General features: G+C 40.4%; 1 protein-coding gene across 5 annotated transcripts in view; it reads right to left on the reverse strand.

The window, feature by feature from the left end:
• CEP120 (centrosomal protein 120) overlaps window positions 1–21,257 on the reverse strand; it is a 45,820-nt gene extending 24,563 nt beyond the window's left edge. For 2 of the 5 annotated variants that reach the window (XM_080637296.1, XM_080637300.1), the window contains exons 1-12: window positions 21,102–21,257; window positions 18,858–19,014; window positions 17,900–18,014; window positions 12,416–12,557; window positions 10,759–10,907; window positions 9,357–9,554; window positions 7,121–7,348; window positions 6,655–6,862; window positions 5,435–5,548; window positions 3,969–4,143; window positions 1,477–1,626; window positions 428–610 (exon numbers count right to left, since the gene is read on the reverse strand). In XM_080637296.1, the coding sequence (XP_080493422.1) occupies window positions 428–610; window positions 1,477–1,626; window positions 3,969–4,143; window positions 5,435–5,548; window positions 6,655–6,862; window positions 7,121–7,348; window positions 9,357–9,554; window positions 10,759–10,907; window positions 12,416–12,557; window positions 17,900–18,014; window positions 18,858–19,014; window positions 21,102–21,153 (1,871 nt within the window). In that variant the 5' untranslated portion in view covers window positions 21,154–21,257. The remainder of the gene's footprint in view (window positions 1–427; window positions 611–1,476; window positions 1,627–3,968; window positions 4,144–5,434; window positions 5,549–6,654; window positions 6,863–7,120; window positions 7,349–9,356; window positions 9,555–10,758; window positions 10,908–12,415; window positions 12,558–17,899; window positions 18,015–18,857; window positions 19,015–21,101) is intronic. The other 3 variants (XM_080637298.1, XM_080637297.1, XM_080637299.1) reach the window with 3 other exon arrangements.
• Window positions 21,258–26,744: the final 5,487 nt, after the last annotated feature.

A 26,744-nucleotide genomic window follows, 5' to 3' on the forward strand; every position in this document is an offset into this window, starting at 1 on the left:
CAGAAAACCTCTTCTAATCTATGAATATACCTGTTCTTCTAACTTTCACTGAAGTCAGTAGCATCAGTAGCATCTAAAAGCAAACTATGGATAATTAGTCAACTATTTTCTGGGATATCAGCAGCGTTTTGCAATTGTTAAGTATTTAATTTCCTCAGCAGGGTGACTCAATAACATTTTTTCCAACTATTTTTTTTTGATCTGTAAATCTGACAGAAGATCATGATTATATAAAGGTCTTTTATGATGACTGTGGTAGTGGTTTGGGGTAGCACAATATGCCTGTGGCAATTTAACTTTTAATCACTTGGACGCCTGTTCCCACCCTGCACCCTATATTGCAGTTTACCCATATTCAAGTAAACACTAAGCAAACAATTCTTCAAGACTTGCTACAGAGTAAGAAGGGTTTCTTAAATAGTTATACCCTTGTGCTGCTGTGACACTGACTGTTTCATTGTAAGTCTGACGCCAGCACTGTTCACCATTACCACCCAAGAACCGGGTTTTTTCCGAAGCCAAAACATTTGAAAGCTGAAGTCTCGCCATCCCTAGAAGTAAGTCTTTAGCTGTTTTATCCTTGTGCCACAACTCGACCAACAGAGGTAATCTGAAAAACAGAAATCATTCTTAGTGTCAGGCATCAATGCAAAAGAGGAAACATTCCTATTAACTTGGAAAAGGACCTCATGTTCTAAAAGTAACTTACCAAATCAGTGATGGTCCAGTTAAGTTATACAAAAAAAAAAAAAAAAGGATGGATTTACTGTCCCTCATTCAGAGGAAAAAATGAGTGACTTTACCTTTTCTATCACTTACTTTCATCAGCTTATTATTTCTTTTTGCAATTATCAGACGAGACAATGATACAGTGAAAGTGATTGGCTCAATAATCTTCACAGATCTAGATCATCTTCATTTATAAATATATATTAGTCACTGTCACTCAGAATACATCTCCTCCACCTCTTCTTTTAAAATACCACTAATTCACTGATTCTTTATTCTGCATCTTAATCAGTTATCAAAAGTTGGCAGGACTACTGGGAAAATGGTACCACAGCCCTCAACACTGTACTCAGCTTCCTGGGTACCTGCTGCATTTTCAGGAACATTGGATAGTCATCATGTATTAAAAACAAAAATTAAAAAACCTTACCTATTCTATTTGAAGCAACACTTTGTTAAAACTACACTATCAGCATTTAATTTAACAATTACAGCACCTGTTTCTGTAAGCAATGATCCCTGCATAAGTACTCAAGAGATAAATGCAAGAATTTTAGTCCCTGACTTTAAGTGTAAGTAATTGAGAAACTGGAAGAGCAACATATTAAAATATTCATCTGCATTAGCACTTGGATTCCTTACTAAATTCTCAAATTTATGATCGGAAGTAAAACACTTGAACACGAATGTATTTACAACAAAAAATAGGATAAGCGTGATTAAGATAAAAAGAAACTAAGTTATCACCTCAAGAACGTATCTTGAAGCTGATGAGGTATAGTTGCAAAATCAAAAGCACAGTAGGATTGTGGAAGAAAGACTTCCATGTTTTTTCTAACTTCTACAGGTGGGCTTGTCATAATAGGCGCTGCACTGCCAAAAAATGGATATGAGTACCTAATAAAAACAATAACAAAAATAATAATAATTTACAATTTTTTTAATACCTTCCACAACAAGAAAACCAGTTTAGACATTTTACTAAAGCTCAATTTTTACAAAAGTTAGCAAAATTTACACAAACTTGTAACAACAAAATTTGGTTTTCAAATATTCACCTTTTCATTTACTTCAGCACTGATCCAGCTTCATCTATATTCATTGTTATTTTGACAAAAAAAGAGCTTTAATAACCTGTATGTTCACAACCATGTGAATTAATCTACTAAAATTCTGAAATTATTATATAAAGTGAGCAGAGAAAAATAAGAAAGGAATATTATTTTCATGTGTAGATTGCTACTTAAAATATCTGCAACTGTATTTACAGCTAAGACTGGTTTAACATGCAATAACTGATAACTGAATATGCACACACAGTTTCAGAACCATTTGAAAATGTCAGTAACATTTGAGGAATTAAGGTTTTAATTCTCAGTTTAAATCACTGAGGAAAGTCAAATCATTTTACGAATATTATTTACAATGTGGCCTGAAACTATTCTACAGGCACTATTTAGTCTATGATAAACTATTATGATAAAGGGGAGGCCAGGAACCTCTCAAACTTCACTTTGCTCAAATTGATCATGCCAGCTGTCAGCCAAGTTGCTAAAAAAATAAATGCTGCCACCTATAAAATTCCACACTTCAACCGTTTGTGCAGAACTGTTTAAAGAGCTAGTTTAGACCTGAATGAAATAATGCTCCCAATCTCCTGCAAAAATGTGGCTATTTACCCTGCAACTTTTCTTAGCATTTACATGTTTGAATGTTTCTCCTCCTTAGTTTCCTGCCACGTTCACCGCTGACTGTAAAAATTAAAGTACATGAAACAGCAGAATTTATTTGCTGTCACTCTTCAGAAACAAATTATTTTTTTTAATGTTACGTGACAAAATTCCCTCCATTGTACGTAGTTTTACACATACTATTTAATAATATAGCCTATACATAAAACCATTAATGTTTTTAGCCATTAAGATAAGTTGTTTTAAAATAGTACAACCCAACCTCACCATTTCACCCCAATTCAAACAAAACTTCAAGAATCATAAATATGAACAGATTTCCCGATAAACAGTTAAAACTGTATTGAACCAAACTCTTGCCAGAACAATAAATGCAAAGCAAATATAGATGCATAGCCAGAAATCCAACAATGTCGAACCAAATCACCACTTATAGATATGCTTCATGTACACCAAAAGGGTCCAAATGGAAACTGGAAGGCAAACTGTAAAAACTGCTGTGAGTCACTGAATTCACAAATGGTATCAATAAACTAATATTCCATGAATAGGAAATTTTTTTTTTTTAAGCTGCAAAACCACACCTATATCTACAAATTCCTTATCTTAAACTCTAAGAACAACCTAAACTAAGAATTAGGGTGTCCTTAGAGTTGGTAAAAGAAAGTTTCTATCTTTTCTAGCAATGTTAATAAACCAACCAAACCCCACCTGCATATAGATACTGGGTTCAATACTCTTGCTTTTAATTGGTTCTTCACCTTTTTAGTTCTTATTCATCCAACTTTGCATCCACCTCCCAGCTAACGTCTGCTTATTCTCTGAAAGTGCTCCCATACTTTTATCATGTTGACATCAGTAACAAATTAGTCTCTCTAAGCAGTTGTTCAAAACTAGCACTGGTAGTTTTCTGCTTTTGCTTCAGTCACAAAACTCATGTATCCCAAAAGCTTGTCTTTTTTGTAACTCCACAAATGAATGCAACAAAGATGCTACTTCTTGCTACTAAGATTTACTTCTACACAAAGACTATCAAAACTCCCCAATATTACATCTCAGAATGCTAATGCATTTATTTCACTGGTTCTTCACTTTAAGATTAGAATGTTCTTCCTTTAGATTCACTGTCACACACAAACCAGGTGATCTGTCTTTTACTACAATGAGTTCTTGGTGGAGCTATGGAAAGCTACTGAAATTAGTCCTTCAGCCACCTAGAAAGGCAGCCAGAAGGTGAAGACACAACTAATTATTATTTTTTTCCTCTAAGGACTGACTGATGATCTGTACTGTCTGAGCTCAGATATTCAAGTGAGATTTAATGCAAACTACACTGCAGGTGAAGTGTTACATACTATCTTTAATGCTGTAGAATTTAGTGATGAGTCAGATGACCATTCCAAGGAATCTGATACTGAAAATCAGCTACCTAAAGGTGAAAGGCATCAGGCAGCATACTCCAGCAATCATTCAGATTATGAAGGCTTTGTACTGAAAAATAAAGATACCGTTATTAAAAAGAATAAGATCAACAAAAATAAATCATACCTTAAAATGCAATTTATTGGAAAATCAACTTCCAGACCACGTATACTTCGCAGATCTATTGAAAAGCAAAAATGGTGAGACGCTGCTGGAATAACAATTTTCTGTGCTGAAGGCTCAGAAGAACTGGATGCACCCACAGGGATAGGCTGAGACGCAGCTACTGGACCATTATCAGCTGAAAACAAAGAGGAGAATTTGTGTGCATTTTTAATTATTTCTTCTGGCCAAAATAACAAGATATATTAAAGCTAGGTCTCACATTTTAAATGCAAGTACAGATAGGTTGCTTTTCCATCAGATTTCAATTCTTTGCAATATAAGCTAATACTATGAAAAATAGCCACTCTATTTGTAAGTTACTGCTTCCAAAGGAAAAAAAAAAAAAAAAAAAAACAACAAAACCCCAAAATCCCAATATATTTTAAGTCTTCTGAAAAGATTCCATAGTATTTTTTCTTGTTTTAATTTAACTTTTAAAGCTATGTAAGTCTACCACACTGAAGTTTAGCGTAATATCCAAGACATTAAATTCTTCAGGATGCCACAAGACTGGTTTTCAACATTTTACATAATTGCTCCTGGCCAACTTGAGGGCATGCAGAAGAAATTAGCTTATAAAAAAATCATTTGTTTTAACTTAGTTTGCTTTGGATTAATTAACCTCTTCAGTTTAGGACTGAAAAAGACAGAATTAGGTCAATTAGCAGTGCTCATGTAAGGCAGAATCAACTGTGGCTCTCAAGCTGAGGTTTAACTACTGAAATAAACTAAAATGTTCTAGCTTGGTCTGTAAAGCATATCTGCTTATGCCCTTTGATAAGAACCCACCCTCAGTGACATCTGTTTTCTAATTTAGGAAGTAGAAGCTATGGTTAGTGACTGTCCAATTGCATCCAGGCTTCTCAAGTCCGTACAGTGGCACCTGATACTGCTTTCAAAGGGTAAAAGACCAAACTACAAGTTTTACAAAGAGTCACCAAAGGTATCCTCCAAAGTTTTACAAAGAGTCGCCAAAGGTATCCTCCAAAAATGTTTCAATTAGTAAAGCAGAGAAAGAAAGGAAAAACATGTTAGAGCTCAGTTGGCATTTGTTAAGTGCTATTTGCTCCAAGAGTCTTTCTTCATAATTATTTAAAATGTTTCTATTTTTGCCATTTTAAAAGAAATACATTATCCCTAGCATTGACTTTATTTTTTCCCTGTGTGTTTACTTGCATTAGCAGTAACAACACAAAAAAGGAAAATGCAATAACACTTCAACATCAGCTAGGTAGCACAACAGAGGAATAAAATAATTTTCAGTGATTCAGGTAGTGCCACTAAACTGCTTGGCATAATGATATGGCTGAACAGGAGTTCAAGGCTGCCATATGACAACATACATAGGCTGCATACAAAAATTCATTTAAGTTGCTACTATATTAAAATTTCCTTCTATGTACTAAATGCAATAGATTTTGCATTACTGGGATTTTGCAGATCTGACAATAGAGGTGACTTTGGTCTGTTCAGTGATTTGAAAAATGGAAGCTCTTCAGTACACCATTTGTTAACCACTTGACAGGACTCAGCCACCAGCCCTGAAAGATAAATGTGAAATTACATGTTTTACACCTTACCAAAACAGACAGTTATAAAACGATTGCTATTCATAAAAAAGCACAATCCTGGATTTCTTAACTGCAAATTCAAACTAGCTGCTGGGTTCACAATACTTTTTCTTGATACATTCATGTAAAGGACTTGATTTTTGCCTAGGTAAGTTAGGATTAAAAGAAAATTTGGCTTAATCAGCAGACAAATCCTGAGAGCATGCTCTGGGACACAGATTTTCCTCTACAGAATTCGGTGTCTTTAGGATCAATCTCAAAAAAACCCCAGTAATGCAAGTATGATTAGAAAAATAGTAATTTGGCTTTATTCATAAACCATCTCTTAAGATGCACATTCAGTAACGTTTAGCAAACTAACATTCTTTCTCATGAGCTTTACTCTATCATGATAGTATTCTTTCTTCTGATTCTTTCTGACACCTCCTCAGACCAGTCCTCAAATCAAAAACAAAACAAGGGAAGTCTCAGAATGCTATGTGGGATACCAAGTCTCTACAAAAGGATAATGTAAAAACACACAAAAACCTCAGTTGCTTGGTTGTGTCCAAGAATCTGTGCAGTACGAATGCTTGTTTTCACAATTATCCACATAGTAAATTCCTCAGAAATCTTAAAAATAACACATTCCCCCTTCCTTTCTACTTATTAAATGTGAACATTAGGCTATTTCATCTCCCCATGCAAGTCAGTTTCTTCATGAGTATTGTACTGAACCTTCCCATTCTCAAATTCAGGGAATTCCAAGCATTTATGTTATTTTTTATGCTCATCACCTACATACCATCCAATCTCCAATCTGGCTCTTCCAAATGTTTTCAATTTCAATTTTCAAAACTGCCATATTCAAATTACAACGTTTATTTCCCTCCTGTTTGGGGGGGTGGGGGTGTGGGGTTGTGGTTTTTTTTGGTTTTGTTTTTTTTTTGGGGGGGGGGGATGTTGTTTGGGTTTGTTTTTTTTTTAATGCAAGTGGTTCTTATATGCCTGAAACTTATCACCACAAATGCATAGTACACGATCCAAGACCACACTTGACAACTGGGTAAAAAAAAAAGAAGTTGTATACTACATACCTTTTTTCTTTAATTTCATGCCTTTTTCACACTTTAGACTTTCCACTTCACTTTCTGTTGCTTCATCTTGTGTTGAAGAAGAGTGGCTAACCTGAGATGGGGCATTCTGGGATCTCTGTTGCAGGCCACCTGTTTTCCCTTTAACAGCTGCAAGTACTTTCTCCTGGGGCTGATTAGGTCCAGTTGGAGCATTTAAGGGAATCACAAGCTGAATGAAGTAATATAGTTTTCTTATTGATCATGGGTTCCACTGAAAAATTCCATCTACAACATTTTTACAGTTTGAGATTATTTTCCTGACACAGGAAAATGAAATAATGGAAGGAATATTCATATAAAGCAACTTACTCTTTCAGGTTCTTTTACATTCTTAACTGTCAAATATGACTTTAAATGCCAATTATTTTTTCTTAAACACGAAACTGTACAACACTGTCTAATCATAAAAAAAATGCTTAAGCTATACCTGGGCACTCAAGCTCTCCCTTTGCAGAATTACAGATACTCCAACAGTAGGAGCCATATCCAAAGGCAACTGTGGCAGTTTCTGTTTAGCTCTATTTGGTGGAACAAGGACAAATGCTCCTTCTATTGTCACAGGATGTTGATCGATCTCCGCATTTCCCTTCTTCAGTAATCCAGACAAGGGTATTTCAGTGTTTCCAAGAGACTGATCCCCGCAGCAAAGATGGATCTGCATACATACAAGGGTGTTTGAATGTAACTGCATGTCCCTTTCCACTTGAACTGTCTGCTCACCCTCTACTAAAGGTAGCAAAAGTGCAACACATTAAAATGAGTATCCCTAGTCCAGTCCCTGTATGCTGAAAACAAGTGTTTTGAGAAGTGCAGGAACAGCTATGGAAATTTCAGTATTGAGAAGGTAGGAACTGCCCAGTGCTAGCACAGTAGCAGATCACAGCATTGCCCTTCTAAGGCCCTGTCATACCATCTTTTTCGAAAAAGGAATTAAGTAGTCTGTGGCTTCTAAACACAGCACAGATTCTTGTCCCTGAAACAGTGACATTCAAAATGCATGACTGCAAAGCTCAGCCTTTGTGTATATATTTAGACACCACCTAAAGACCAAGGATTTTGAATAACTGTATTCTTAATCCCTAGTAAGAAGCATTACTCCTCTTTCAAAACTTGAGTCAACTTTTTTTTCCTTCCATGACTTAATATTTATACACATAAGTAGATGATCCTAAAAAACCCCCACAATCTAAGGTAATGTATTTTCCTCAGTGAAAGTTACTCTTTGACACTTACATATCAGTCCTGTTTTAGCAGATGAGAACACTGTAGTCTCATCCTTATATTACACTTAATGAAACTTTAATGCTAAAAGGTGTCAGCTGCCAATATACATACCTAGGTGGGTATACACACATACACATGTAGTATATACACCCACCCACCCTCCCTCACCCCGGCCAAGTCTGGCAGCCAGAACCTTTTACAAATAAGGTCTTCATTTTTGGAAAAAATATATTAAATATTAAGGATCAGAATACCGTGCTCTGTTCCTATATCCTAAATTTTAAAAAGCTGGGTGAGAAGTTGGGGAAAAAAAACCTGTAAATCAAAATGTGGATGTGACCTCATGACAACTTGTTTAAAAAGTCATTCTTTAATATGATGAAAACACACAGTTCTCTGTATGTGTACATTATGTGTATGTTACATTAAATGTTTTCTTTCAAGACCATAGACTAAGTTAAAATTCCAAACACATCAGTCCATGTTACTTCCAAAAACAGTAATTAGAAAAATATTTAAAGTTGAGGTAAAAAAAACCCCAACAACCTGAAACAAGATTTAAACACAAATATTCTTAAACTTGGATAATAAACTAGAATAGTCTGTACAAGTTTAAAGAAAAATAATTTTAAAAGGGTCCAGATCCAAGACTTACTTTGTATAACTAACACTGTCTTACTTCCCAGCTATGTTGTTAGAAACTATATTACCCTCAATCAAATAATATCATTTTGTAATGAGTTAAGTATGAGCCAGACACAAACTGCCATAAACACTCTCTATACTATCTAATATTATGCACCAGAATAATTTAGACTGTAAAATACTCGTAAGATCAATGAGTACAACTGTAAACCTTATACTGCCAACTCCACCACTAAACCATGTCCCCCATTTAAAGGCATAACTAAAGATAAGCAATATCCTGTAACAGCCCAAATATGGCTGTCGTGTATTTAAAAATAGTATTTGGCTAACGAGTGGGGAAAAAAAGCCCGATCTCCCTTGTTATTCACAAAGGGTGCTGAAGACACAGTGATTTTAGAGCTTAAAAAGAGTGACCTGAGCAACTGGTATGGGAGAGGTTATCACAGGCAGCACAAAGCAGGACTGCGGGCTGCAGGTGGTCTGACTGCAGAACAAGTCCCAGAGCTACGTGTTCTTGAGAACGCCACATTAACACTTTGGGAATATCATGTTTCAGCAATACCTTTCATCATATTGTATAACCCAGCTTAGTATGGCAACTGTACTGAAGAGACAGCACTCTGTCTAGGTGCTGCTAGGGTTTCCTTCATATCAGCAAGGGAATCAACTTACATTTGAGCAAAAATACTGTAATATCATCTAGTTCTGGAAAGAGAAATGTTTTCTGGTTCTAGCCTGAGCCATATTCTATTTTTATTATTTTCATTCCCGTTTGAGAAGAAACAGCTTACCTGCAATTTTGACTGTGCACAAAGATAAACTTGAAGGACATCAACAGTACTACGTATTCGAACTGAGGCTCTTTCTGGCTCAAAGTTTGGATTAATTAAATCAGTGAAAGGTTCATTTGTGACATCATTTCCCAGTAATGAATAGTAGAAAAAAAACTCAGGCTGTCGTTCTGGAAGCTTCATAGTAGTAGGAACTAACTAAAAAAAGATGCAGAAAAGTAGATACCACCTTCATTAGAATACAGTTACAGTAATCCTTAAGTATTAGCTTGGAAATTAAAGAGCTGAAAGTGATCTCAGCCTACCAAGTAGCTGAACTAAATCCTAGCTTGCACTACACACTCAAAATGAAAACATTAATAATCAAACTGAAGAGAAAAATATCTTACTGTAGAAGCATACCAGTAACTTGCAAAATGCCCCATTTTGAACTACCTTTAAGATTTATCAGCACCAAGGGCTGTAACTGACATATATTCAAATACTGTCAAGTACTGCACAAATATTCAGAAATCAGCAGTGCCTCCACAATATCTTTATAGTATAAATAAACAATGCACATTAGATACTGAGTTATGTAATAGCTTATGTGATTAAATAAAAGACTGGAAGAGCCAGAAATAGCTACTTCATCCTGTATCCACTGCACTTGTGAATTCAGTGCCTAGAAAGGAACAAGCTACCCCAGATTGATCACAGTAAGTTTACTTCACAAGGCCCTATAATTCTGCCATGGAAAAATATTTTCTATGTAAAAGTATGACAAGACTGAGGAGAGTTTTTCATATACTGTAAGTTACAGATCAATTAAAATCACAACGGCTTGGAGTCATGTCTTTCACAGTAATCTGGGCATACCTGTATTTAAATCAGACAATGTGTATCAGTGTGGTACAGTCCAGCATGAACACAGCAGCTGAAGCCTAAAGCTGAAATAATCACATCAGCATGGCCTTTAATTCTACCTAGTAAGTCCTTTCTTAGGCAACATATAAGCTCTACTGTTTCATATATTTTATGGATCTGAAAGGTACTTTGTCTTCATTGAACTTCAGCATGTGTGGGCACCACACTGAAGACCGATATTATCCATAAGAATACTTTAAATACTATATTGTAATATAAATGTATGCATTTCATCGAAGTTCATAATTTAAAGAAAATGCCATTTTAGTGCTCCAAAAGCATTCTGATCTTTTACCTGTAATTTCACATGCACTACATTAAAGTTTAAAAATCTAAACTCATGTATATTAATTCAATGTGGGACAAAGCTACTTAGTACAGGAAACTTAAAATATAAAAATTCTAACTAGAAATAAAGCATGTCAGGGCAAAAATACCAGCATGAGAGAGTGCTTCTTAAAAACTATGAAGCAAACTTAAAAGCAATGAAACAAACCTGTTCCAACTGTGTGGCAAACACAATGGTCACAGACAAGACAAAGTAGTCTCTGCAATATTCCGCTGGTCCAATTTGATGATAGCCCTCTTCTTCGTTCAAGACTGGTACAATACTTTTAGGGTCTAGTCCAGAAAGAAGGGCAGATGCTAAGAGAGAAGAAACAAATTAAGTAACTTGCTGCAGGAATCTTACCTATCATTTTATTTTTAGATATTGTACGTGTGAAAAGAAAAAATACAAATAGGTCTTCTTGATGCTTCCAAGGCATTTCAGCGCAAAGAAGTCCCTAAGTATACATAAGTATAGCTACAAAAAAAAAAAAAAAAAAAAATTCTATTCGGTGAGCACAGATGTTATTTCAAACACAGAATGTCCCTGCATATTTTCACTTACTGTTCCAGTGAATAACATTACAGTGACTACTTCACCGCGTTAGAGTCTACCATGCTGTTTCTTTATTTTACTCATGAAAGGGAATGAAGTAACTGCATATTGAACAACCCGTTCAATTGTTGAAAGTATGTCTCATTCCACACACCTGTAGAATGTTTAATTTAAAGATTTTTCAACTGAAGACTTCAGTGCATAAAATACTGATTGTATGCTTGTAAACTAGTTTATAGTGCTAGTAATTCAATACATTCAAGGCATTTCAGATTACACCAAACAGTAATAATCACACAGCACTTTTGATAGTTAACCTAAAGGCTCCATTTCAAACACTAGAAATTTCAGACTACTTAGGTCAGTGAAGCAAAAAAATAAAAGAAAATAATAAAAAAAAAAATAAAGGAAAACATCTCCTTAACTATCTGAGTACACTAGGACTGGGTAGTCTAGCTTTGCCACACCCAATGCTTGTAACATGTTTAAGCCTGTGAAAAATCTGCACATCAGTTTTCCTTCAATACCTAAATATGGCATTAAATAACCTTGAGATAGCAAAAGAAACAGAAAAGCTGGCAAACTTCCTTGAATCAATTATTCCACAGAAAGCATGAAGTAGAAGACAGTGGTGGATTTCTTGTATTTTCTGCCAGTGTCATAAGGAGAGATTGTGGGCAGGAAGATCACAAGGGAAGTGCGGATTAACACATAATTTATAATAGTTCCTTGCTCTTTTACAACCTTTACAGAATGCAAAATTCCCAGTGCTTTGATGTGAATCTGAAAGGAGGAAGTATGCTAAGTAAGGAAGTAAGGCCACTTTGTTTTTTTACAAAACCAGAGATCATGATAAGCAGATAATGAATTTAGCACTAGGAAAAACTTACCCTCAAGGCAAAAACACAAAGTAAGTAGTAGAAAACCCACTAGTTGCATCAGAGGCTCAAGCCTTTGGAAGCTGTATAGATAGGCTTTTGGACAGGGGATAAGGGGGAGATAAATCTGGTTTTAGTTGGTGCGGGTTTTTTTATCTTTTCTGCAGGTTTGGTTTTGGTTTTTTAAACTATTAACTTGCATGCAAAAAATCCCAGTTAAAAAATGGACTGAAAAGCACAGCACACCCTAAGGACACCTACTAGCATTAGTATCTGAGTTCTAATATATTTTTGACACATTTCACTAATTACCCAAGACGCATGTACAAGGGAATCCAGAAGCGAGGACATTTTTAATTCAAAGTGAGTGATACTCTTATTATGTTACTTACCTTTCCCTTCTCTAGGAGGTGCCTCCTTTGCTTTAAAACCATCAACCAGTGCTTTTGAATCAGTCTCCAACACAACACCTACTTGTATTTCAGATTTAAATTTAGTGTACTTGTTACTAAGCAGAGGATACCATTTGGGTGCCTACATGATTAAAAACAAAAAGTATTTTAAAAACATTAAAATAATATAGTACCGTTACAGGAAAAATTGCTCTAGTTTTTCTACCACTACATCACTACTTTATTTGCTGCAAACAGCACGGTGCATCAGCCTAGGCATGGTGTGACAGTCTGCACAGGAAGGTGTGCAGGGAGGACAACCTCTTTGGAGAAGGGACATTCAACCTGCCAACTGCAGAGACTTCAAGTCCACATAACCCAGCAACTAGGCACCAGTTGGTGACCATCTGCACAGCTCAAGGGCACTCATTTTACCTGCCCCTCAAGGCAGTAACGGTGGGCATCCATCACAGAGTGCACAGAACTGCAGCACCAGTTCAGGGGTCTGCACCATTTACTCTGGCAGTGGCTGATGCTTCCACCCAGCCAGAGGCTGCAGTGCAGACCCGGGGCTGCAGGAAGTTCCCTGCCCTTTCTTCTGGGGCAGGGACAGGCAGTAAACCTGCCTTCAGACAGTGTGCTGAGGTGGAGGACCTCCTCCAGCAGGTGGAGGCTGTGTAACATCAGGGAAGGGCAAGAAGGAACTGGATAGCTGATTCCAAGCACAGGCTGCAGTGGACCTACAGCGAAAAACTGCCCACCAGCACACACAGAAGGGAGAGGGGGGCAATAATGCAGAAGAACGGAAGCTTGCAATGGCAAGGACCTACAGGAGGACAAGACTTCTCCCAGTGCTTGAGGTGCCCTTGCAGAACCACTTTGTCATTCTGCAGACTGAAGATGTAAGACCCATCACATCATGAGATATGCTGGAGCTGAGTATGGCAGCTCGATCTGCTCCCTGTGTAACAGCCAGCACAACTAACGACAGGCAGTGCCTGACAGTAGTAGGTAACTTTCTCCTGAGAGATTCAGAGGCACCCACCTGCTGACCTGACATGCTCCTTAGAGAGATGTGCTGCTTACCAGGGGCTCATATCAGGGATGTAACCCACACTGCCAAGCCTCACATAGTAGACTGACCACTATCATAGAATTGTAGAATAGTTAGGGTTGGAAAGGACCTTATGATCATCTAGTTCCAACCCCACACCAAACCATGCCACCCAAGGCCTCATCCAACCTGGCCTTGAACAACACCAAGGATGGAGCATTCACAACTTCCCTGGGCAACCCATTCCAGTGCCTCACCAACCTCACAGTAAAGAATTTCTTCCTTAGATCCAAGCTAAACTTCTCCTATTTAAGTCTAAACCCGTTATCCCTTGTCCTCTCACTACAGTCCCTGATGAATAGTCCACCCCCAGCATTCCGGTAGGCCCCCTTCAGATACTGAAAGGCTGCTATGAGGTCTCCAAGCAGCCTTCCTTCTCCAGGCTGAACAGCCCCAACTTTCCCAGCCTATCTTCATACGGGAGGTGCTCCAGTCCCCTGATCATTCTCGTGGCCCTCCTCTGGACTTGCTCCATATCCTTTTTACATTGAGGGCACCAGAACTGTACACAATACTCCAAGTGAGGTCTCACGAGAGCAGAGTAGAGGGGCAGGATCACCTCCTTTGACCTGCTGGTCACGCTCCTCTTGATGCAGCCCAGGATACAGTTGGCTTTCTGGGCTGCGAGCACACACTGCCAGCTCATGTTCATTTTCTCATCGACCAGCACCCCCAAGTCCTTCTCTGCAGGGCTGCTCTGAATCTCTTCTCTGCCCAACCTGTTGCCGTGCCTGGGATTGCTCCGACCCGGGCGTAGAACCTTGCACTTGGCATGGTTAAATTTCATAAGGTTGGCATCACAAGCCTGTTGAGGTCTCTCTGGATGGCATCCCTTCCCTCCGGCATATCAACCGAACCACACAGCTTGGTGTCATTGGCAAACTTGCTGAGGGCGCACTCAATCCCACTGTCCATGTCACCAACAAAGATGTTGAACAAGACCGGTCCCAACACCGATCCCTGAGGGACACCACTCGTTACCGGTCTCCAGCTGGACATCGAGTCATTGACCACAACCCTTTGCCTGCAGCCATCCAGCCAGTTCTTTTATCCACTGAGGGGTCCACCCATCAAATTGATGTCTCTCCAATTTAGAGACAAGGATGTCATGTGGGACAGTGTCGAACGCTTTGCACAAATCCAGGTAGATGACATCAGCTGCTCTGCCCCTGTCCATCAGTTTCGTAGCCCCATCATAGAAGGCCACCAAATTGGTCAGGCAGGATTTCCCCTTAGTGAAGCCATGCTGGCTGTCACCAACCACCTCCTTGTTTTTCATGTGCCTTGGCATGCCTTCCAGGAGAATCTGCTCCAAGATCTTGCCAGGCACAGAGGTGAGACTGACTGGTCTGTAATTCCCTGGGTCATCCATTTTCCCTTTCTTGAAAATGGGGGTTATATTTCCCTTCTTCCAGTTCTCGGAAACTTCACCTGACTGCCATGATTTTTCAAATATGATGGCCAGTGGCTTAGCAACTTCATTCGCCAGCTCCTTCAGGACCCGCGGATGGATTTCGTCAGCTCCCATGGACTTGTGTATGTTTAGGTTCTTAAGATGGTCTCGAACCACATCCTTTCCTACAGTGGGCCTAGGGTCTTCATTCTCACAGTCCCTGCATCTGCCTTCCAAGACTTGGGTGGTGTGGTCAGAGACTTTGCCAGTGAAGACCAACACAAAGAAGTCATTAAGAACTTCAGCCTTCTCCAAATCCTGGGTAGCCAGTTCTCCTGATAGCTTCTGGAGGGGGCCTGCGTTGTCCCTAGTCTCTCTCTTAATCGCTACGTACCTATAGAATCCCTTCCTGTTATCCTTAACATCCCTAGCCAAGTTCAGTTCTAACTGGGCCTTAGCTTTCCTAACCTGGTCCCTAGCTTCCCGGACAACATCCCCAAATTCTTCCCAGGCTGCCTGTTCCTGCTTCCACCTTTTATAAGCCTCTTTTTTCCTTTGAATTTTCCTGAGCAGCTCCTTATCCATCCAAGGAGGTCTCCTGGCCCTCCTGCTGCACTTCCTTCTAGTTGGGATGCAACACTCCTGAGCTTGGAGCAGGTGATCCTTGAATATCAACCATGAGTCTTGGGCCCCCCTGCCCTTTAGGGCTGTATCCCATGGAACCTTACTAAGCAGGCTCCTGAAGAGGCCAAAGTCTGCTCTCTTGAAGTCCAGGACAGTGAGCTTGCTGCATGCTCTTCTCACTGTCCCGAGGATCTCGAGTTCAACCATCTCGTGGTCGCTGCAACCAAGGCTGCCCTGGAGCATCACATTTCCAACCAGCCCTTCCCTGTTGGTGAGCACGAGGTCAAGCATGGCACCTCTCCTTGTCCGCTCCTCTATTACTTGCAGAAGGAAGTTGTCTTCCACACAATCGAGGAACCTTCTGGGTTGCTTGTGCTGGGCCGTACCTTCACTCCAAAAGATGTCAGGGTGGTTGAAGTCTCCCATGAGAACAAGGGCCTGTGAGCGTGATTATCTGCTGCTGTTGTTTCATATGGACACCAGTGATATAACTAAGAGCAGTCTGAGGAGTATCAAGAAAGATTACAGCCCTGGGAACAGCGGTAAGGGACTCTGGAGCACAGGTAGTTCTTTCATCAATCCTCAGGTCAAAGGGAAAGGATTGGAAAGGGCCAGTCACAGCTGGCCAATCAACAAATTGTTACAGGACTGGGCTTAGCCATGGGCTTAGTTACTTAAGACCATGGATCCCTAGGAGTGGCTGGTGGGGCATGTGAAGCTCAAGGGCAGCCTCGGCTGCAGTGATCACGAAGCAGTGGAATTCAAGATCTTTACAGCAAGGAGGGTGTGCTTGCTAACCTGGACTTCAGGAGAACTGACTGTAGTCTCTTGAGGGATCTGCTTGGTGGAGTACCAGGGGATAAAACCCTGGTGGGAAAAGGGGCCCAAGAAAGCTGGTCAATATTCAAAGATCACCTTCTCCAAACTCAAGGAGAACTTTATTCAATATTCTAGAATCACCTTTCCAAGCTCAGGAGCAATGCATACTGACAAAGACGAAGCAAAGAGGCCTCTGTGGATGAACAAGAAAATCCTGTACAAACTCCAACACAAAAGGGAAGCCTACAGAGTACAGGTAAGCTAGAAGGAATAGAGAGAAATAGTCAGAGCAGCGAGGGATCAGGTTAGGAAAGTTAATGCCCTGACAGGATTAAATCTGGCTGGGAACATTAAGGACAACAGGAAAAGCTTCTATAGGTATCTTGGTGATTAAAAAAAAAACAACACCAAAAAAATAATACAACAACAACAACAAAACTAACAAGCAAAAAACCCCACACAAAAAAACCTCACCACAAAAAAAAACCCAAAAAAACCCAAACCAACAACAACCAAAAGAAAACACAAAAAAACCCCACCCCTCCAAAAAACCAAAACCAAAAAACTAGGGAAAATGTGGGCCTAGTGGGGGAAGACAGGCTGGGAGAGCTGGGCTTACTCAGCCTGGAGAGAAGGCTCAGGGGAGACCTTAGAACAGCCTTTCAGTACCTAAAGGGGCCTAAAAGAATTCTGGAAGAGAACTTTACGCAAGCGCATGTAGTGACAGGACAATGGGGAAAAGCTTAGATGGTAGATTTATATTAGATATTAGGAAGCTCTTCTCTGTGATGGCGGTGAGGCCCCGGCACAGATTACCCAGAGAAGCTGTGGGTATCCGAATCCCTGGCAGTGTTCAAGGCCAGGCTGGACAGAGCCTTGGGTGACATGGTCTAGTGGAAAGTGTCCCTGCCCATCGCAGGGGGGTTGGAACTAGATGATCTTTAAGGTCCCTCTCAAACCGTTCTATGATCTACAGAAATATGCCTTAGTTTTTATTTCCAAAAGTTTGGTCTATTTTGAGTACATTATTATACTAAAAGATTCTATAGAGCGATGCCTGGAAGACTAGATGACATACTTTTTGCACCAATTTGTACAGTAAACAAGCTAGCAAGAAAAGTATGCTATAAATTTTCAGGTTCTCAACTGAAAGTGCACAGTAATTCGTATGGATCACAAAGCCTTAAGGACACCAGGAACCTTACGAAGGACAAAATAAGACACTGCTATGACCTGTATCACAGTAATGTTTTGATCAAGCACAACAGAATTTTGATTGAACTTATATATATAACTACATTACGTTTATACTATGCTGTGCTAAGGGACTAGAACTTCTGATTGCTTAACACATCTTCCACTGAGGCCTATTGAAAAAAAAAAAACAAACCAAGAAGAGAAGTACATGATCACTTAGGAGTCATACTCCAAAATACAACTCAATTTTTGCCTGTGCCTTAATTGAAATGCTACTATCTGTAACAGTACCAGTGTCAAAACATAAGTTTTTAAAGCTTTAGACCCCATAACATACCTGTTTCTTTTCCTGTGCAGCCCTTAAATCAAGTACAACATAGCCTATGTTATCCTTAGATGAAGATACAGGATCCAACACACAACATTGGAGTTTGATAGGTGTACGCTGCAGCCTGAAACAACTCAGTTGAAATTCAAAATGTAAAAGTTACCCGTTCACAAATTTAAGTTTCAAGCATAGCAATGATACAAAATTTGTTAAATAGCTAGTTTCTGTAGGCCAGAAACTGAATTTATACCAAAGGTCTAAAATTCGTCATTAAGTGACAAAATGAAGTGGACTGATTTTGTAAGATGAGTGTAGTGGAGTCTCACCAAGCCCCAAGTGCTATTAAAGTCATTAGTGACAAATAAATGCAAGATCGTCCACATACAAAAAATAAGCACTGCACCTCACATGAAAGTGGGATTTTACTTGTACAGGTATCTTAAAAACAGGACTTACGCAAAAGATCTTTGTGACAGCACTAAACAATACTTAGAGACATAGATAAGGTATCTAGCACAAGGTACATTAGGCATATTTTTCTCAAAGATCACATGCCCTTTTTAAATTCTTTGAAAATACAAAGGTAATACTAAAATCTGTCAGTCTAAATAAGAGTTATAGAAACCTCATTCAATTTTTCACATTTTCAGAAGCATTTAACATAGGCATTTCAGGCTTGAAGTTAATCCTTTGTAACCATATACATAAGAAAGCTTGAACTATAGAATTATTAATTTGCTATAAGCTCTTGGCTTTTTTTTTTTCAGTAGTGTAAAAACATACCCTTATATCACTCATTTTGCTACATACTACTTTTGTTTCTTGTGGCAACATTATGGTAGGTCAGTGCACAGAAAAAAAAAAAAAAGAATTCAGATGACAGTAACAGAAAAACTGTATTTCAATAGCTGTAAAGAAAAGAAAATTAAATTTCATTTCCGAATTCGACTGAAGTTTCTAATATTACCTGTGCTGATGAAGCGCTTTCCTGTCAAGTTCCCAAGCCAGTTCTGTAGCAAATTCTGGCTGATCCGTGTGCTCTACAGGATCAGTAGCCAACTGTTCACCATCAAACTTTGCCTCAACTATAAGCAGGTGTTTGGGTCGTTTCGGAAAATAGCGGCCTGTAAGAGAGTAACTGCCATGTGCCATCACCAAAAAGGAAGTGAGAGCTGAGATTTATGCCATAAACCAATTACATAAAAACACATTTCCTTTATCATCTTCCCTGCCTTTACTCTAAAGCTCTGTTCTTTATATTAAAAAAATTAAAAAATAATAAAAAAAAAAATCTTCCTACTATGCAGGCACAAAAAAACAAAACAAAACAAACAAACAAAAGAAAAAAAAAAACCCAAACACACAAAAACCCACAAACCCGACACACTAGCACATGAAACATAATATTTGTGAAGCTTACAGAAACAGCAAGACCAGACATTAACAAAGTCAACTGGTATGACTTAATTTTGAGAAATTGTGACTGGATTTAGGCCAAGTGAACAGGTGAGAGACAGACCAAATGTTTTGCCTCTACTGCAGATTTTATCCCTGCCCCACGCTAACACAGCAAAATACAATCTAATGAAAGCAGTGAGAGGTGGTTTTCCAACTGTTGTGAAAAAGAATCACTACTAGATTAAGAAAGTGCCTGAAGTTGTGCAGGATTTGCCCTGTGCTTAGTATCCTCTCACATTCTGATTAATAATTTAAATGACAAAATGAATACTTAAAATTTACACATATCAGTGTGGCCTATGTATGTGTTTGAGAACAGTATCTTATTTTAAACCTGCCTTGGCAAACTATCTAAATGAACAGAGAGGATTTACTTGAAAAGGAAAAAGCACTCAGCCCCTAAAAAAACAAACAACCCAAAACATAGAGGGAAAAAATAAACTCCTCCAAAAAACCCACCAAACCCCACAGACTAGCACACTAATTACATGTTAGTAGTTAGAAATACAAGATGAAGCATGACTAGCTAGGCACTAAAAAAACTTACAGTAGACTGCTAATAGGAGATTAGAGACACCAGAGTACTACTCAGAAATAAATAAAAGGAGGACATGAACTGATTGGAATTACCACAACACATGGGCTGGACTCCATCGTTTTGACCCCGATGCTAAGCTGTCCTGACATGTGCTGCCTGACTGCATTGGCTTCCAGCCAGCCAGGGAGCACCAAGGCTGTGGTGCTGCTGCTGGCAGTTGGGGCAGGAGGACTGGCACAGCACAGGTGTCTCTCCCTGCACTTGGGCTCCATCCCAAAGGAATGGTGGGAGCAAATGCCCTCATCCACCAGGTCAAACGGCAACACGGGCCAGGTGAGTTTGGTAGTGGTGAGTTTAGTAGTACAGAAAAGGGAGGAGGCTTTCATAGAATCATAGAATCAGCTAGGTTGGAAAAGACCTTTCAGATCAAGCCCAACCATTACCCCAGCACTACCAAGATCACCACTAAACCATGTCACTATGGGCCTCATCTACACGGTTGTGAACACTTCCAGGGACAGTGACTCCACCCTAGGCAGCCTGTTCCAATACTGGATTACCCTTTCAGTGAAGAAATTTTTCCTAATACCCAGTCCAAGCCTCTCCTGGTGCAGCTTGAGGCCATTACCTCTTGTCCTGTCGCTTGTTACTCGGGAGAGGAGACCAACACCCACCTCACTACTACCTCCTTTCAAGGCAGTTGTAGAGAGCGATAAGGTCCTCCTAAGCCTTCTCTTCTCCAGACTAAATCCCATCAGTTCCTTCAGCTAATCCTCACCAGATTTTGCCCCAGACCCTGCACCAGCTCCGTTGCCCTTCTCTGGACCCTCTCCAGCACTTCAATGTCTCTCTTGTAGTGAGAGGCCCCCAGCTGAACACAGGACTCGAGGTGCGGACTCACGAGTGCAGTACAGGGGGATGATCACTGCCCCGGTCCTGCTGGCCACGTCGCTTATTTTAAATATTATTTTACATATGATTTTAAATAATGTTTTGGGTAAGTACCCCAGAAACAGACTGGGGGTAGTCTATCCTGCTTCAAGACATGCACATCCACAACGTTATTAATTGAGCAGTTCACTAAATCCAGCGAGGCTCAGCCCGCTCATTCCATAACATAAAACGCATCCTCGGGCACTGAGCCCCCCCCCCAATTCTCCGTCCAGGACGGAAGCACCGACAAGCAGCTCGGAGCCAGCGAACTCCCCCGGTTACCTCCCAGCACGGAGACGACAATCAGCAGCCGATCCATGGCCCTGGAAACCATCTCCCCGTTCCGCCCGGGGGCCGAGAAGCGCAGCCGCTCGCGAGGCGGAGACGAGACCCCAACGGGAGCTACACCAGCCCTGCCGCCACTCGTCTCCCGTTTACCGCCTCGGAACCTTTAAACGCCAACTGCCACTGGCCGCTACACTTCCGCTTTGCAACTGCGACACCGCCTGCCTCACAGCACGGCGCTTCCGGCGAGGCGCTACAAACCCCCGCCCCACCGCTCGCGGTTGTTCGTCTCATCAGCTGGTTTCTTTCGCGCTTCTGCCGTCGGCTGCTTCTTTTTGCATTGACCCGTCGGTCTGTTTTCTGGGTTAACAATGGGACGACTTGGGCAAGGCATCCTGTGTATTAAAACAGCGAAGTTTCCTTATGTTTGTCTCACTGTGATGCGTGGCAGGGGAGGATACTGCATCTGGCTGCTGTGAAATGCAGCTTTGTAGTGCTTAGATCATTTCTTAAGATATTCTATCTTCCGTTGAGGTAACATCCAGTTAAGCAATAATACCAGGTATCAGTGTCCCCTGGCATCTAGATTACATGTATGCCGTGACTGTGAGGCAAAAGAAACCATTTTTATGTTTACAATCTTCTGTTTCATAGAATCACAGAATGGTTAGAGTTGGAAAGGACCTTAATGTCATCCAGCTCCAACCCCTTGCCACAGGCAGAGACACCTTCCACTAGACCAGGTTGCTGCAAGCCCAGTCCAACCTGGACTTGAACACTACCAGGGATGGGGCAGGCACAGCTTTTCAGGGCAACCTGTGCCAGTGTAATATGACTCTTACAGTAAGGAGTATCTTCCCAATATCCAGTCTAAATCTACCCTCTGTCAGTGTAAAGCCATTCCCCCTTTCCTATCACTACAGGCCCTTGTAAAAAGTCCCTGTCCAGATTTCGTATAGACCCCTTTAGGTATTGGAAGGCTGCCGTGTAGTTCCAAGTCCAAGTCCTAATTTCTAGTTTATTAGATAGCCTGGCAAAAACTTTGCACTGACATAAACTTCTTCTCTGTTAGTAATGCACATTTTCCAGGAAGATACTGAGTTGTGATTTGCAAACATCGGGAGAGGTAGAGCCTCTTTCCTTTTGGAGGATTTCATTCTGATTCCAATACACTGTTAAATGAATTTCCTCATTTCTGAGTTGAATCTGCCCAAGTTCAGTCCTAGCTGCTGCTTTCTGCTGTGGCATCTTCTACTGTGTAACACTGCATTTGGCATGGTAACTCTGCATGTTTACTGTTGAGTTCTTAAATTTCTGTACCTGTCAACTTCTACAAACCCGGCTGTAGTTACTTTTAAAAGAAGACTTGGAGACAGACCTCTGAAAAATGGGTCATTTTGGGCAGGACGGGAACATGATCACAGATGACAAAAATGTACAATTTACCTGGAAACTTTTTTTTCTTTGAAAATTTATTTCTCTTGGTGGGATTCCTCAAAATAATGTTTTGTGGTGACTTACATGAGTTCATTCCATATCAGAGTGCTGCAGTTTGTAACCAGAATAAACTACTGTATCAGTAAATAAAGATATAAACAATTAAATTGCTTATTTCAGAAATAAAAGCCAATAGTGATTTCCAGCTGAAAAAATAGTTAAAAAATATCTCTCAGTGGGCCTCTCCTTTTCCTCACAACAGTCAGCTATATTTCATTACTTCTTGTTCCCTTCTATTCTTCGTTTTTCTTCACTTCTTGTTTTCCCATGTTTTGTCTTGCTAACCTTCCAAATCCTATTAAATATTTTTTCCACTTTCATTCTTACCTACTCTGCAGACCAATGACCCAGAATGTAATCTTCTTCTAGGGAGAGTCTTCACAGTCAGCTTCTTTCCTTTTTAAATCTTTAGGTAGTGCTTACCTGAATAAAGACTTGCTATTTTTATCATCAGTCTTTTTTGAAATAAATAATCTCAGGTATCACAGTATCACAGTATGTTAGAGATTGGAAGGGACCTCAAAAGATCATCTAGTCCAATCCCCCTGCCGGAGCAGGAACACCTAGATAAGGTTACACAGGAATGTGTCCAGGCGGGTTTTGAATATCTCCAGAGAAGGAGACTCCACAACCCCCCTGGGCAGCCTGTTCCAGTGTTCTGTCACCCTCACTGAGAAGAAGTTCCTTCTCAGGTCCCAGAGTTCTTTCAATTAGTCATGTTTTCTATGATTTTATTTCCTGTTGCCCTTCTCTTGGCTCTTAATTAGCCCTCACCTTTCTTCATAGACAGTGCCTGTAGGTGGTGGATAGATTACATCGGGCAAGGTCACCTTAGTGTTCTCTACAACAGAATCACTGCATGTTTTCCTCCATGTTCTCCACTTTCTTCCTGTGATCTACGGATGGAAAACCAATTGGTTCTTGTAACTGCTCCCGGGTCTGGTTTTTGTCCCACTTAGCAAGGTGAACTGGTTCAGCACAGGTTCAGACAAATGCCAGGGCCAGCACAAAAGGAAGAGAGCAGATGGCTGACCACACTGGTTGATGGCTGTTCATGTCTGCAGATGGCATATAGGATCAACCCCTTTAGCTTCAGCAAGTCATTAAATGAGGCCACCTAACTCATGAATCTTTATTCTCAAGACATTCTCTCCTAGCCTTAGCCTGACTTTCACTTTCATGTTACAGGTATTAACTGTGCCAAGAATCAAATCACCATTCACCTTTTCCAGTAAAGACTTTTTTAAATCTTCCTGTCACCACCAAAGACTGGTTTTTTACTATGCTTTCATAGTCTTGCCTAGTTGTTTTTCATCTTGTGCACTTGCCTACCTGGGTGCCATGCTGCAGGCTGTGCCCTGTTCTTGTGCCAGGACCGATGGCAGCAGTGAGCACACGTGTGAGGTGAGCCCCGGATAAAGGACCTCCTCCGCTTAGTACAGAGCTCCACAAGGGAGAAAGGGATAAAACCTGGTTCGCTAGAGATAGGTCTATGGGCAACGCACTGGTGTTGGAGGGAGGGTATGCTAGTGAAGTCCTTTGGTCTCCTCCATGATGTGCTGAGGAAACAGAGCCCCTGTACTAACCATGTCAGTGGAACAGAGGATGGAAATTCATGCAGCTGCAAAGATGCCAAGGGTTGTTGAAGTGTTAGGAACCACAGAAGCGCCTGAAAACAGTCACATAGTATTTAGCGCTTCTCCCCCTGCAAAAGATGGCACCTTATCCATTGCATAGTCCATTTATCAAAAACGTATCTCGCCAAATTAGTGATAAAGATGTTTTGTAGCACTGTGTCAAAGGCCTCACAGAAGTCAAGGCAGATGGCATCAGTTGCTCTTCTGTTATCCACCAGTGCAATCACTCCATCATAAAAGGCCACTAGATTATTAGGCATGATTTGCTCTTGGTGAAGCTATCCTAGCTCTCTGTCATCACCTCCCTGTCATCCATATGCGTTGACAAAGGGATGCAGGAGGATCTGTTACATTTTCCCTAAGTCAAGTCTGGTTTTGCCATGATGGTAATTGATAAATGATTGACCTGTCTTTATCTCAACTTATGAGCTTTTCTGTCTTACTTTTTCTCCCTGGCCTGGTGAGGAGAAGGAGTGAGAGAGAAGCTCGGTGGGCATCTGGCAGCCAACCAAGTTTAACCCACCACAGCACCATATTACAGAAGAATAAGTATTTTCTTACCATTTGAGAAGTAATGGAGAAATGGCTGTTTATTTTTATAACATTTTAGAATATTGAAAGCATAGAAAAATAGCCCACAAGAAATTTACATGGTACCATAGTTTCATAGTAATTCAGTGTCTGTGAGATAAAACTGCAGGAACCCAGTACTTATTTCTATTAATGCTATCAGTACAGACTGTAGTGTATTAAGTTGAAACTGGTTTTTAGCTGCAGCTTTAAGGCTAAATCTTTTGGAGCACAGCTTGTATTATATATGGACACTTCTTTTGGAAATAGCATATTTAGTGCATTTTGCTCTCTGGATATCTAATTTAAAATAAATTATTCATGATTTTCAGTAGTATTGAAAGCTTACAGCTATCACCGATTTCAGTTGATATTGTTCAACTACCCACAACCCAAAAACTTTTGAATATACATGCCTGAATTGACTCACCTTTAAAAAGGAAACAAAGTTAGGTAATTATTCACATTGTACAGGCAATTGTGCATAAATTGACAAGGAGATACCATTTTTCACTTGTTTGGTATTGCAGTTGTTCCTAATGCCTTCTTGGATTTCTCATTTTCATATTTTGTATTATGCTGTCTTACACTACATCTGTGATATGGCTGGAAGGATTTCTTCCCAGTAGTCTTAAGAGAAGGTTTCTAAAATTATGGTCCAACTTTAGCTAAATTTGTAGGAATTGTTCCTACTATCACCCATGTATGGTGGTGCATTACAGCACTAGTTGTAACTGATTCAGAGGGTAAAGAATACTACATAATGAATAATCATTGATATATCATTTTATATTTGCATTTTTTTCTGACATGTTTAAACAAATCTGGCAATATGATCCTTCCTGAGGCTTAAAACAGTTCTATGTGGGACATCCTTCCTCACCAGTAAGGCAGAGTCAAAGGCCTTCACTCTACTGAGGGACACGGAAGGAAGGAAGCAGGGAGGGAGGGAAGGGAGGGAAGCAGGAAGAAAGGAGGGAGGGAGGGAAGAAAGGGAGGGAGGGAAGGAAGGGAGGGAGGGAGGAAGAAGAGAGGGAGGGAGGAAGGGAGGGAGGGAGGGAAGGAAGGGAGGGAGGGAGGAAGAAGAGAGGGAGGGAGGAAGGGAGAGAGGGAGGAAGAAGGGAGGGAGGGAGGAAGGGAAGGAGGGAGGAAGGGAGGGAGGGAGGAAGAAGGGAGGGAGGGAGGGAAGGAGGAAGGAAGGAAAGCAGGAAGTAAGGAAGGAAGGAGGGAAGGGAGGAAGGGAAGAAGGGAGAAAGTGAGGAAGAAGGGAGGAAGTGAGGAAGGGAGGAAGGGAGGAAGTGAGGAAAGGAGGAAGGGAGGGAGAGAGGAAAGGAGGGAGGAAGGAAGGGAGGGAGGGAGAATGAAGGGAGGGAGGGAGAATGAAGGGAGGGAGGGAGAATGAAGGGAGGGAGGGAGGGAGGAGGACGGAAGGAAAATTGATTTTTTTCCTGGCCTTGCCCTTGGAGTTCGACATATTTGTGCTCAAAGAAACCAGTCTGTAAGGACAGAGAAACCAGAAGCTTGACTCAGTTGCTTACTTTTACATCTCTCAAAGGCTCCTTACGATATTGGTGTGGATTGGAAGAAGAGTCAAAATGCAACAATATACAGCAGTGAAACAACTGTCTTCAAGAAGCTGAATCGCTTTTGAGTCTTTGTGCAGTGTGTAAAAATGAAATGCAGAAAAGGCCAAATTATCTGCTGCATTGCATGATCAGCTTTTTATCAAGTACCCAAAGCTGACTGAAAATTAGCTTGTACGTTGGATGCAAGCATATATTCCTTTTATGCTGGAAAGTTTACCAGCCTGACAATGCCAGAGGTGCTACCCATATTTAAAATGGTTATCAAAAAGAACTGCAGACAGGACAAGATGTGGACATAATTACTGATTTTGTTTCCTAGTCTTGTTAAAAAAAAAAAAAACGATCCCAGT

This window comes from Psittacula echo (assembly GCF_963264785.1).
Source record: "Psittacula echo genome assembly, chromosome: Z".
NCBI classification, from domain to species: domain Eukaryota; kingdom Metazoa; phylum Chordata; class Aves; order Psittaciformes; family Psittacidae; genus Psittacula; species Psittacula echo.